General features: G+C 45.1%; 1 protein-coding gene across 2 annotated transcripts; it reads right to left on the minus strand.

Annotated features, from left to right (window-relative positions):
* Positions 1–915: 915 nt before the first annotated feature.
* Positions 916–13,058, minus strand: SKIDA1 (SKI/DACH domain containing 1). Of its 2 annotated transcripts, none has more exons than XM_041764972.1 (2): positions 12,464–13,058; positions 916–4,725 (listed from the first exon to the last, which is right to left on the minus strand). In XM_041764972.1, exons 1-2 carry the CDS (start codon positions 12,483–12,485, stop codon positions 1,871–1,873), a joined length of 2,877 nt encoding a protein of 958 aa, XP_041620906.1. In that variant the 5' UTR covers positions 12,486–13,058; the 3' UTR covers positions 916–1,870. The 2 variants fall into 2 exon arrangements, with proteins under 2 accessions (XP_041620906.1, XP_041620905.1); XM_041764971.1 differs by lacking the exon at positions 12,464–13,058 and adding an exon at positions 5,215–5,285.
* Between the last annotated feature and the right edge of the window lie 610 nt (positions 13,059–13,668).

The raw sequence follows: 13,668 nt of genomic DNA on the forward strand, positions 1-13,668 counted from the left end.
GAGAAAAAAAAAAAAAAAAGACTGAATTTCCATGAGAAATAGTGACTAAATTCACACAGTAAACATCTCCTTGATGTTTTGTTTTGTATTCTGATTTATGGTCATTAGATGCAACTTCTTAGGTTTAAGATGGCAAAGATCTGAGCTACATAACTAATTGGACAGACTAAGGGAAGTAGATCAAAAATTATTAGATTTAACTTTCATTAAAAATAGCAATTGATCTTTGCTTCACTTTCTTAAACCTGAAACTTTTGCACTTGATTTGTAACAAGTTTGTACAGTTTTGTTGTTATTTAGAAAGGAATCCAGTGTTCTGCACAGAACCTGACTGGCCTCATCACATGGCATTACAACAAAACACTACACCCAATAAATGCATTTCTTTCAGGCAAAAACATTACAAATGAAAATGTCAACAAAACCATTCATTCCTGTTAACCGTTCTTCAATCTGGAATAAGTAGAAATGTATGGAACCAGGAATTTTAAACAGTGTTTTTAATTGAAAATAAAGCTAAAGCATGCTTTTCAACAGTGCAAATTTCCATAATTTTGATTTACTGCTTCCATCATCACAACATAGTACACCAGCATGGCCCTTACCAAGGGCTAGACCCTAGCCATTTGCATGTTGAACTACTTTGATTTTAAGTGCAAATATAGATAGTCACCTCTGATTGTCACTTGCAGTAGAAACTCTCCTGCTTTATTCACAGGATGGTCTGAAAACAGAAGTTTAGAGAGATGCAGAAAAAGTAAAAGGTAATAAAATCCAAGTGCCTGAGTTCTGGTACCAAAGAGCCCTGAAAGAACTTATTTTTTTCCTATGGGGTATTCTTACAACTCTGACCCATTTTACTTCTCTTGGTTGTATTTACTGCTTTGTCACTATGAAGAATCAGACCATAAAATATCCTGCTATTAAGAGAACTCTTTTAATTGTTTTGCAAGTTTGAGGAGTCAAACTTGAGGAGTCAGACCACAAGGTAAGGTAAGCAGGACAATAGTGAGAAAGAGTCACCTTATTTAAAACCTTTGGGTGAGAACACAAAAAGGACTTTTCCAATTGCTAGGAGTGACTGTAAAACTAAAATCACACCCTTTACCAAAAAAAAAAAAAAGAAAGAAAGAAAGAAAGAAAGGAAGAAATCTCATATTTATTTTACTCAGTATATATGAGGCAGCTTTTATCAGCATTCAAGCAGGACTCCCCAATCTTTCCACTCAAAAAAAGAAAAGAAGGAAGGAAAGAAAGAAGAAAGGAAGGAAGAAGGAAGGAAAATGAAGTGCAACTACTCTTGGAAAAGGAATGAGGGGAGAAAAAGGAAAAGGTATCCCACAAACAAGAGCTCCAGAAAAGAACATTTGGGCTCGCAGAAACTTCTTTCTACCTCACTGTGTAACCATGTAACCTAACAAACTTTCACTGAATTAACAGTTACACTTTCAGGTCTGAAATCTAGTGCATAAACTTAATGGCTCATTGTAATATTTATTATTCAACCTTTTGACATTTATTTGTAGCAGTTGAATTGAGGTACCGGGTGCATTATTAGCATTGAAACAGTAAAGTGTTCCAGCTCTACCTTAATAACTGAGTTTTACTTGAGTCTTTAGCCTGAAGTAGTCTGTGGAATGTAAACCAACCCCTCTCCCACCCCGCCCCCACCCTACCCCAAAAAAAAAAAAAAAAAAAAAAACCCAGCCCCGCAATGGGAAAAAAGTAATCCGATTTCTGTCTTCAAAATGCGATAAACCAGGGCTCCGAGAGGGGTGTAACACATTAATGGACTCGTACAAACCATCCTGTGCAGTTTACAACAAAAGGAAGGTAATAGGGTTCAAGAAAATATCTTCCAAAAACACTTTTATGAATTAAATTTCCTGAATTTGTGACTAGGTGGAAGAGGTATTGCAGAACCGCCCAGCTGCCATTTCCATATAGGATGGGCCTTGTGAGGAGGTTGGGAATCCTTAGTGGTGTTTAAGGAATACGCCGGCCACAAATCCCCATCCTTCCCAATAATGAGTGATGGTGGACAAGGAAAATTTGCCATGAAATTAAATGGCCTTTTCACTGCTGATGCTACATTGCTGGCTACCTTTTTGCGTCTGTTTATAACTGTAAAATCATCCAGTGTTCCTTCATGTGTCTCAGTTTTACCTGTAGGACGAGGACTTCTAGCTGATTTCAAATTTGGTTTGACTGGAGGTGTCTGAAGTACAGGTCGCTTTCCCAGTACTAGTGTCCGGTAATTCTTTCTCACCCTGGCACCAAATTTATATTCCCCATCCTCAGGTTTTGGAGAACCTAAAGTGCATGAAAGGCCCTGACTCTGAGCCAGTGGATTTAAGGAAGGAGTTTCTTTTTCAGGGCATGCAAAACCTTCTTCCTTGGCTGTAGTTAACAAGGCGTCCTCCTCTTTACTTTCAATCACACTGTAAAACTCACCCTTTGTATCATTGCACTCGCACTTAAGCTTATTTGTGATAAGGTCAGGTTCATATTCTTCATTAGCACTACTGTCTTCTACTTTGATTTTAATATTGTGCAGAAATGGCAAGGTTTTGTCTCCTGTCTTAGTGCAGGGATTCTCAGCTCTGGTGGCTGCTGCTGCTCCTGCTGCTGCATCCACCTCGGAGTCAGTTTGTGAAGAGGACAAATCCGTAGCAAATTCAGCACAATGAGGGATTTTGGAATCTTTTTCAGAATTTGCTGCTGCTCCTGAAGAATCATTATTTAAGAACCTAGCGGCTATTGTGTTGTTATCTGCACAGTGTGTAGTAGGAGTTGCTTGTAGGCATTTCCTAGCCTCTCGGAGTATTCTTTGTTGTGGAAATGCATTGTTTGTCTTTGGGCTAGGTGAAGAGGCCCCCTCCGCCAGGCAGTTAATTGTCAGGTCAGTTCTCTTTACAGTACTGGAAATTTCAGAGTGTGGGAATGTAATCTCAGATACCCTATCGTTCCTTATCTCCGCGAAACAACTCCCCAGGCTGGCCGGGCAGTACACCGGAGACGCTTTGGGGGCCCAGCCCGGCAGATTCCACTCCTCCGGCGACTCCGCTTTGACACTACTCTTGAGGTCGGGAAGTCTGCCGGCATCCTCGAAAGCAGCGGGTTTGGTTGCAGCGGCGGCGGAGGCCAGATGGTACAAGAAGTTGGCCTGAGCCTGCACACTGGGAGGCTTGCAGAAGCTGGTGCGTCTGAAACGGATGCTCTGCACTGACACTTGGCTGGAGCCGGAGCTGGAGTCCGACTCCGTGGATGAGTCCTCCTCCTCCGAGCTGACTTCGCTGGAATCCGAGGCCCCACTGCCCCCCTCCTCCTCCTCCTCCTCCTCCTCTTCCTCCTCCTCCTCCTCTTCTCCCTCCTCCTCCTCTTCCTCCGAGGACACAGAGTTGCTGGAGCTGGACAGACTGGAGCCAAAATCCGAGTCGTTGGCTGCATGGTCCGAGTAGGAGCTGGACTCCGAGTCGCTGCTACAACTCTCGGGAAAGCCGCCGAGATGGGGATGAGGCCGGTGGTGATGTGGGGGGTGGTGGTTCGGCTGCGGCTGCTGGGCCCGGTGGTGATGGTGGTGGTGGTGGTGGTGGTGGTGGTGGTGGTGGTGGGGAGGCGCGCAGAAGCCGTTGACCAGATGAAACCTCTCCAGGCAAGTGGCCCCGGCCGCCGCCGCCGCCGCCGCTGCCGCCGCCGCCGCCGCCGCCTTGGCTTTGTAGGACCTGGGCAGCAGCAGCAGGCGGCGGGCGCCGGCGTGGGGCGCGAGCAGGCAGTCCTTGGCGCCCCCGCGCTTGCGCTTGCACCGGTAGGTCAGGCTCACCGGGCCGCCCGCGCCCGCCGCCGCCTTGGGCTGGGGCCCGGCCGCCGACGCCTGGTAGTAGGCGGCGGCGGCGGCGGCGGCGGCGGCGGCGGCAGCGGCGGCGGCGGCGGCGGCGGCCGGATGCTTGCTGCACAGCAGGCTCCGAAAGTAAGCGGGGTCCGAGTGGAAAGCAACGTAGTTCCCCTGGAGCGGGGCAGTTTCATAGTTTAGAGGGGGTTTGCAAGGCGAGCGCACGATCTCCGGGTAGGGCGAGCCCGGGTATTTGCTAAAAATCTGAGGTAGATGGGCGGCGGGGCGTGCGGCGGCGGCGCCCGGGCGCGGGGACTGCGCGCTGATTGGCAGGGGCCGCGCGGCTCCGCTCAGGCCCCGCCAAAGTTGGTGCTTGTCCTTCCAAAAACCCGGGCGGGGGCTGGCGGCGGCGGCGGCGCGCTCTGGCGGCGGCGCCTTTGTGGCCAGGGCCCGGCCGACTCTCCTGCGCTTGGTCTTGAGGACGCGCTCGGTTTTGCAGGAGGTGTACAGCGCTTCCACGTCTTCCCGAGAGATGAGCGTGCATTTGGCGGCGTGGAAGGCGATGCTGTTGATTGCCTTGAGTTTCCGCAACTCCTCCAGATCGCAGTGGTGCTTTTTCACTTTCAAATGATCCATGCGCTTGTGCACGGTCGTCCTCGGGATGTTTTTCAGCAGATCCGTGAAGACTTGGGAGAGGGCAAACATTTGCTTTCCTTTAATGATGAGGTAGCCGAGCCTCACGCCATCCACCTCTTCAAAACCTGACTTCAGGTCTCCCATCTCGGGCACTAAATGATCCCCACCATTTGCAGTAAATATATACGTGACGCATACATACACATGTATGTATGTTAATCCTCCACCAGATGCTGCATGTGTCTCAAGGCATCCTGCTAATAAAATAACAAAGACTGTTATTCCCGGCGAAGGGAGTGCCAAACTCTAGGCGAAATTATTGGAAAAAAACAAAAAAAAACAAAAAACAAAAAACAACATGAAATTACACTGACTTGATTCTTGCTTTTTTTTTTGGTTTTCGTATTTTTTAAAAAAGAGGGAAAAAACCATCCGGTTTCTGATCTGCGAGTGTGTTGGTCTAAGTCCCCGATGCAGATCAGTACCTGGGCCCCTCTATTCCTTCCTTCTCCATTGGAGCACTATGATAATGGAATGTGAAGGGAGAAAGAGAAAAGAAATGCAGCTGCTATTCCCGCCGCTGCTTTAGCTACAAATAAAATGACAGAGTGAAGTGAGCTCGTCCGGAGACACCTTCATCAATTAATTCCCCTAAAGCCAGCGCTGATTGGACACTCCTGACAGGTGATGCAATAAAAATTGATATTCCACCCCTTCCCCCCAAAATCTCCCACTAATTAGCATACCCTTATACTGCCACCTCCCCTCCCAAAGTAAATAATACAGTCGGTATATAAATCTTTCCATTAAACTATCGGAGCTCAGAAACAGCCTGACTCACAGACTTCATCTGAACCAGTGTGTGTACGCTTTAAAAAAAAAAAAAAAAAAAAAAAAAAAAAAAAAAAAAACCTGTATATTCGCCTTTAAAGGAATATTGCCTATTTTTCCCTTTATTTGCATTTTACCGCTGCAGCTATTATCATTTCAAAGAAAAGCATTTTAAAAACATTATCAAGCCTAAATAGACATACCCCACCCCCTTTTTCCTTTGGAAAATGGAGCTTAAGCGAAAATGTGCAGAATAGCTTGGTATTTCCCTTATGGGAGTGGAGAAGGAGACCGGCTGGGAGCTCCAAAGTTAAACCCGCGCAAGTGAACCACCCCAGTACAGACTTACGTTTTGAATTTCTCTCGATTTTCCTTTTTTTTTTTTTTTTTTTTTTTCCTGAAATGCCTTTTACAACCAGAAACAAAGTTATTTGACCAAGGAAGCAGTTCAAAGCTCCAGCTCCGAAACACTGTAACAATTCAACTGGATTTTGGTTCTCTGCTGGGGGGTGGGGTGGGGAGGAGGTAGTTTCACGTCAGACCCATAACAAAGCATAGATAAGCCAGAAATGTGTACACTTTTCACAATTAACCAGGCTGGATTGGAGGCGGGATCATCCTAGAGTCCCCAGCACAGCCTTTGCCAGGGTCCTGTTCACGACAGGTCAGAATTCCAGGGAGAAGATTGTTTCTGCAGCAAAGAAAAGAAAATGTAAAACGCCCAAGGTGCTTCCAGAGGTTTTACGTAATAACGATGAAAAGAAAGTGCTGATGTACGACACAGACCATTTCAGTGGTCCATGATGCTTTCGCTTGGTAGTTTAAATGAATCTTCCACAACTCTCATTTTTTCCATGAAAGCCAAGCATCTGCTTTAAAAAAAAAAAAAATCACTTTGGATGAATATCAATGTTGTTTAACCTCTTCTTAGTCAAGTTAAAGCATATTTGGTGTCATTTCCAAGGATATCCAAAATATTGCCAAATGAGAGCAAGGGTCTTCCTAGCTGCATTACCAGGATCCCAAGGTGATTTGTTGGCTCCTTTGCAAAATTCGGCAAAATCTTCTTAACTGTTTGGTGTTTGCAACTACAGCGTAAATGCAACCCAGGCATTTATATATTTCCTTGTTCCTCCAAAAATAGACACATCCGTGTGGTTAAAAGAATAAACGGATATTTCTGAGCCTGCAAGAAAAGAATTGTACAATAATTTCTTCCTTCCCATTCAAAAGTTCCAGTTTCCCCTGCTCTGGTCTGGCTAACCCAAGCAGGTATGGCTCAAAAGAAAAAAAAAAAAAGATAAAAACAGAGGAATCAGACATACAAAAAGGTAGTTTGCATGAAATCTCGGCCATAGTTCCCCACCCCCACCCTCATCTCCCTAGTAATTTCCCAGGAATTTTCAAGAGAATTGGGAATTTCAAGAAGTGCATCCGGAAATTAAGGAAGTCTATTTAAGAGAGTCTGTAACTCAGAGGTTGGGATTTGAAAAGCCAGCCCTGGACTACTGTTGCACTCAGCACAGATGTAATCGCCGTTCTTCAACTTAATCAATGTGTGTACAAACCACGATGTCTAGTTCTTGCCTTTGAAATCTAAGGCTAGCATTTCCATCCAAGAAATCAGAGCTACAGCAAATTACATTTTTGTCCCTTGAATGAGAGAAGGATCATTGAATGGATCTCGTGATATTTCAGGCTTTAAACGTAACCGAGAGGCAGCAATGAACAATGCCTCGTCACAGCTAATACCATCCACCGAGTTGGCTTTCTTTTGCATCTGGATCTATCACACCGCGTTTTTCTCTTTCACTTTCACAGGAGGCAAAATGCAAAAGGTTTAAGCAGAGAGCAAAGTTTCCAGAAAAAGCAGATGCTGGTGTTTGTTTTTAAAAGTAGAATGACCAGAGTCTTTCCATTGCCAGCGACAATAATGTCGTTTTAAAATTCCTCCTGATTCACTTATATACTGGCAGCTCTCTCTTCCTCCCACCCCACCCCCGTCCAATTCCCCTCCTCCAGCTTTCAGATTTCTACCGAAGAGTCCACGAAGAGTCCAACAGCCAAGAAATAGTAAACTCTGAAAAAGCCTTTGAGAAGACATTACAAAAGGTTGGCTAGAACAACCTTTTTTTTTTTTTTTGGCCAGGTAGTTCTAGTTCTTCTCCATTCCTATTTAGATTTACACACACACACACACACACACACACACACACACACACTCCTACTCCTGCACATGGCAACATGATTTAGTAACCTTTTCAAAATTACCTTTTTTTGCTCTTCCTTTCTTTCCACTTTTAAAATACTGGTAACCTAGATGGTTCTTAAAACCAGCAGAATATTACATATTAAAAAAACTGAAGGTACAATCTTTTGGGTCAAATAAAGAAAAATAAAGACCTGAGGACTTGGGAAATGTGTCTATATACGCAATTTATGCAAGTATTTTTATATGTACACTTAGACACCTTTACATTTATACATTTTTAATACTCTCATTACATCTCTTTCTTCTTGTCTAATACATTCTTTTGTTCCTTTAACTTCCTCATTATTGTGTGTGTATGTGTTAAGGCGTGAGTGCACGCATTCGCACGCATGCACACACACACACACACACACACAGAATGTGACAGACAGCTTTCTTGTGGCCATCAGCACACGTTGCATATCCGGGGTCTTCTCCAGGCACATTGGGGGTCGATCCCGATAAAAAGATCTAGCAGAGGCCCCTGAGCGCTCACACATGAAAGGCAGGGGACTTTAAGATGGATTTGCATGCACACAGGGGATTTCGATCAATAGCTACCAACATTTATGGCTTAGATTATTAATGTGAAAGCTGGCCAAAAGAATGGGGATGAAAAATTAAAGGTGTCTGTTATCAATTATGCTTAAAGTTATGCAATAATTTACTTACTTTGCCTGGATGTGCAGATCCAGATGTATAAAGTACTATTCTTCAAAAGCCAGGGGGTTTCTTTGATAAATTTGTTGACCATGTCAGCCGCCTCAACAATCAAAGATGAACCCAATTCAGATGATGGACTGTATTCAAATTCTTTTTAAAGAAAAGATATATCAACTTCTATGTTTCTCAAATGTATACACATATGTGGGCAGATATGCCCAAATTAACATTTATGTGTGTATCTGTCTCTGAGAGCATAGAGAATTACTTATTGAGAATTTAGGCATATATATGATAAGCACTGAGTTTGTTAATTACATGTAATTATTTATTCAGTGAGGAATGCACAGTCTACTCACTATCATAAAAAGTATTTTAGCTTTGAAAACAAAGCTGCTTGCTCCAGGAAAATCCTCTGGCAAATACAGATAGAAGTATATTCTTAATGTCCACTTCTGCATTTGTTGTGAAAAAAAAAAATCAGTACTTTCAGTTTTTAAAGTGAGGGGCTATGAAGATATGAACATATTTGTCTTTACTTATCCTGTATGAATGTGCTAAATTTACCTTTGGATGTTCTATTTTGATTTATTTTCACTGTATTTTATGTTTAAATACCATTGCAATTCAGTCTGACCCCTTTCCTCTGGAGCGAAGTAATGCACACGGCATTTACAGTCTTTTAAATGGTTAGCTAGGAAATGCAGTAGCAATTTGCAGGAGTAGTTTACTAATGGGGAAAGTTCTTTTGAAAACCTGAAGGAAAACCTAAGAGTACTTTTGCATTTCTACACTACAACTGTCATATAATTAAAGTATTGAAGAGCATTAAAATAATCCTTTTCCTTCCAAGCTTTCACCCATACACATATAATTTAAATGAGGATCATCCCCCCACATCACCATCACCACCACCTAACTCTTCACCATATACATTTGTTTTACTGATTGCTGGGCACATTTTGTTCAAAGAGAATTCAGGCAGAAAAGACTAAGGGACATCACAAAGGCCTCAACAATGTAAGTATACTGGTTAGAAGAATAAAAGAAGCCCCTTGTACTGTTAGCCAAAAGTAATTATAACACATATAACACAATATAAAATAATAATATAAAGCCTCACACGGCTGAATTAATTTAGGATATAAGACAATAAAATCTTGTGATAATCAACAGTTCCTCACCTAAATTTATCTAATTTCACACGTTCTTTACTTTTTTGGGGAGGGGAAATGAGAATGGAGGAGGAAATGCTAAATCAAGGAATAGCTTAAATTATAACTTAGTATATTTTGCTTAATTTTTTTCTTTTTTTGTCTCATCCAAACAAATCAAAGCATGTCTCCAAAAGGGCCCATCCTTCTGTTCTGAGGCATTTTAAAATCCTGTTTTTAACAGAAGTTTGGGACACAGAGTATATGCCATGTTGTCTACTGACCCATAATCAAAATGCAGTGACCTTCTACCCTTTTTTTGCCCCCTGACCCATCTTGAATTCAATGCAGGCTTTATAAATTTGCAAATCCTTGGAGGTAAAGGGGTTTTTGTGAGGCTTTGTTCTGAAAAAAGCCCTAAGAGTGTACTTTCTAAATTAGACAAAGGTAAAACAACAAAGCCTAGTGGACAAGATTTTATACAGGTGAGCAATAGACAACTCTTTAGATAACATATATTGCAAGCTAAAAAGGAGTTATAAACACAGGAGAGAAGAAGGTTATACAATGCATTAAATTAGAGTGTGGTACAAATCTCTTTCATGATGTAAGAAATGGTTAGGCCACAATCTTCCTGCTCTCCTCATCTCAAGGCTGTGGGGGACCCTAGTGACCAAGGAAGGAATGGGGGTGGGGGGAAGGGTATAGAGAGAGAGGGGAGGGAGGGAGGAAGGAAAAGAAAGAGAGGAGCGAAAACTGATCTGAATCTACAGGCACATTCCCTTATCTTTCCTGCTATCAGCCAGTTTAAAGGACACCATAATTATGATGGTGATAAAACAATGCCTGCTTATGTGTGCTGAATAAATAAAGAATGTTTACAGCTAAAGAATCTTTTAATTCCAATTAAACGCTATCAACGAAAAGCCACTTTTCCTACTGCAACAGCCTTTCCCCCCAATTATCTTGTTTTGTTGCAATATTTTCCTATGAGACACCAGGGCTTCTCACAATTGATCCTGAATGTAGAGGGAAAAAAATCTGAGAAAATAGAGTTCAATGTTGATATATTAAATAATACACAAATATCAAGACCTACAATTTATTTGTGTGGCCCAAATTTTTGTTTATTTTGCACAAGGGTCAAATGTATAGAAGCTGAAGTGATGACACCGAGTGTTGAGGCCTACCTATAGACTGCTGAAGCCATACTGAAAGTCTGAGCACCCATGAGGGGAGAAGGGAAACATAAGACATGTGGGGCCTGATGGTCTCTGGAAAGGGAATCCTCTGGTTCTGTTCCCCTGGCTTCAGCCCAAATCCTTCTAGGAGCACTGGAGCCAATCACTGTCTTCCACTGCGGCAGCTACTGGGCGCACACAAAAAAGCGGGAGATCAAAAAATCCCAAGTTCGCATTTATAGATACACAAGGATCATTTCATATTCATGACTTCAACAAATCACATCATAATCAGATTTAAACAAGGTTTGGGCAGTAATGCCCACCGGGCTGGGCACTAAACACTGACAAGTATCATCCACTAACTGGAAAACTTGCTCTGTTTCTGTTTTTGTTTTTGTTTTTTTGGTTTTTAAATTTTGGAATCAGAATGAAAATTAAGTCTTTCAACTTTGAAAAGCTCATTTTTCGCTTCTGAGGCCAATTTTTACACTAACAGATTTCAAATAAATGCCTCTTTTGACGTCATCCCACAACATTATAATTCAAACTTCTATTTCCTTCCTTTTTCATTTCTGGTGTTGTTTTGTTTGTGTTTTTGAAAAACACAGGACATAACAAACATCGTGGAGAACACACTGGTTCAGTTAAATGCCCTTACAGACCTGCCTTTTTAACTCCATCTGTCTAAGTAGCACATTGCTAAGTGTAAACTTAAAACAAAACAAAACAAAACAAAACTTTACTGGAAGAAATATCTAATATATCTTGGCAAATCCTACTGGTGATGTGGTACAAAGATACAGCGGTAAAAAATTTCAGGGTATCCATAAGTTTTCTGGGTAGTTGCAGGCCCCTTTCCTTTTGAAAGTTTAGAGCTCCAATACCCTCAATTCTACTGGCAGAATTAGGATGGACCTAGAGGGTCCTAAACGTGACCGATTCACTAAGGCGGGGGGCTACAGCTTGCAGCAACGTGCTCGGCAACTTAATCCTACGCTAAAAGAGGGCAGAGAGCGAAAAAGAATGGAATACAAACTCTCCGGACATTCGTAGTTACTTTCAAGGTGGATTGTGTATTTTAAGGCTGATGGGAACGTCTGGTTTTTGGAGCAAAAAGAAGAGAAGGTAAGTGTTTGTCCTTGTATCCACCAGTTCGTAGAGAAACAATGAAAGAACAAAGGGAACCACTTCTCCATCTGAACATTTTCTGCATCTTGCTCGGTTCCAAGCCAAAAAGCTTGTGAGGGGATTCGCCTTACCCTACCTTAGGTAGTCGTTGCTAGGCTTGCTGAACCAAGGATGAGAGAAAAAAGTTGAGCGGCAGTGTAAATATAGACTAAATAATAATAATAAAGGCTCGCTGTGGCGGATCTCCCCAGCGCCAGTCGCAGCAACTTATAGCAGAAGTTGCTAAATGCATGGAGGCGAAGCCCAGGAAATAACCTTTACATTACAGATTTCGAACTCGGTTATTTGAATAGCCCTTCTTGCCGTCTGAAAGGATTTCTGCGTACGAAATCTTTAGGTGCCGTCCATGGCAAGGGGGTGGTGTAGTGTGCTGTTGGGAAAATGTTCTCTATTGCTATGTGGAAAAGAATTTGTAAAAAGGAAAGGGGATTCAAGTCTTGACGCTACAGCTTGCTCGTAGGAGTGGAGGCGGTGGCTGGGAAAGGAGAGAGATTCGTATTTAAGTGTATTTGCTTTGGGGTACGGCGGTTCTCCGGGCAAGTCCGCCTTTGTGGGTCTCTGCGGCTGAATGAGTGACCGAGTGCCGACGGCATTATATAAATGGGATGGGTGGGTGTGTGGGGGGAGCCCCCAAAGCGGTCGAGCACGTGAAACATACATTTTTTTACTGCCCCCCCAGCGGCGACCAAGCCCCCCTCCACCCCACCCCAAATCCGTATATTACCTGCCCAGTTACAGTGACACATGTTTATGTTTATAGTCCTGGTTTGTAGTAGTGTCAAGAGCCGCAGCAAGAGGAGGGGGAGGAGAGAGGAGAGGGAGGAGTAAATGCAACCACCCCCACTTGTTGTTAAAGCAAATTTACTGCGTTATTGCAAGCCCGGGACGGGGGGCTGGGAAGGGAGTTGAGAGGAAGGGTAGATAGAGTTGGGTAGCGTGCTGGTGGTGGAAGGCGGGGGTGGGGTGGGGTTAGGAGATCCGGGAGGGAGCCGCTCTCTCCCGCGGCCCGGGAAAAGCAGCTCGGTCAATAGGGGAGCATGCAGGCGCGGTCGAAAACAAAAAGGTTCCTCCTGCTCGCTGCGTTCACGTGGGGGGCTCTGCACGCGGGGCTCCGGGGCCCTGACCTCTGACCCCGGCTCCTCTCCGCGCTCTCCCGGTGCCGCGCGGCCACTTTTTACCCAGGATCCCTCGCGCGGGCCGCGCTCGTGCCGAGCTCGAGTCCTTCTTAATCCTCCATTCCCCGATTTCCATCCCCTCCCCCCGCCCGCGCCCCCCCGCCCCGCGCCGCCAGCCCCGGGGGAGGATTCTCCGGCTGGGAACCCCCGCCCCACCCCCACCCCGAGAGCCCCGGCCGCTCGGCCGCAGGGAGGCCGCGCGGGGCGGGGAGCGCAGAGCCGGCCTCCCCTGCGGGGCCGGGCCTGCGCGGGAGGGGGGAAGGGGAAGATGGGGAGGAGACCCGAGGGGCGGGGGCGGGGGCGGGGGCGGGGGGGCGGCCCCGCTGCCCCGCCGAGGCCTGGACCTGTTGACTGCTATTGGTCCGCCCGTCCCGCGCCCTCTCCCTGCCCGCCGCAGCCCCGGCCCTTCCGCGGAAACGTGGGGAGGAAATAAGGATGGCTGTTCTCTCCGCCTCCCTCTAACTTTATTTTCTTCTTGGGGGATGAGAGAGCAAAGTAATCTCATCCGCGGCCCCATCCTTTCCCATAAAGTACCGTCATGCGCGGGCCCACCGCCCTCCCGGCCCCCGCTATTTAAAACCTCCTCTCGGCTCCTGGCCGGCTTCTCCGCCCCGAGCCCGCGGGCCTTGGACGCCCCCGCTGGGCTCCCCCGGCCCGGCCCGGCCCGGCCCGGCCCGGCTCCGTCCCCAGCGAATTGTGTTGCTTTTCTTCCCCAGAAGCTCCCTCGTCCACGTTCCACTATTTTTCCGTCCCA

Source organism: Vulpes lagopus, chromosome 8, assembly GCF_018345385.1.
Source record: "Vulpes lagopus strain Blue_001 chromosome 8, ASM1834538v1, whole genome shotgun sequence".
Classification (NCBI taxonomy): Eukaryota; Metazoa; Chordata; class Mammalia; order Carnivora; family Canidae; genus Vulpes; species Vulpes lagopus.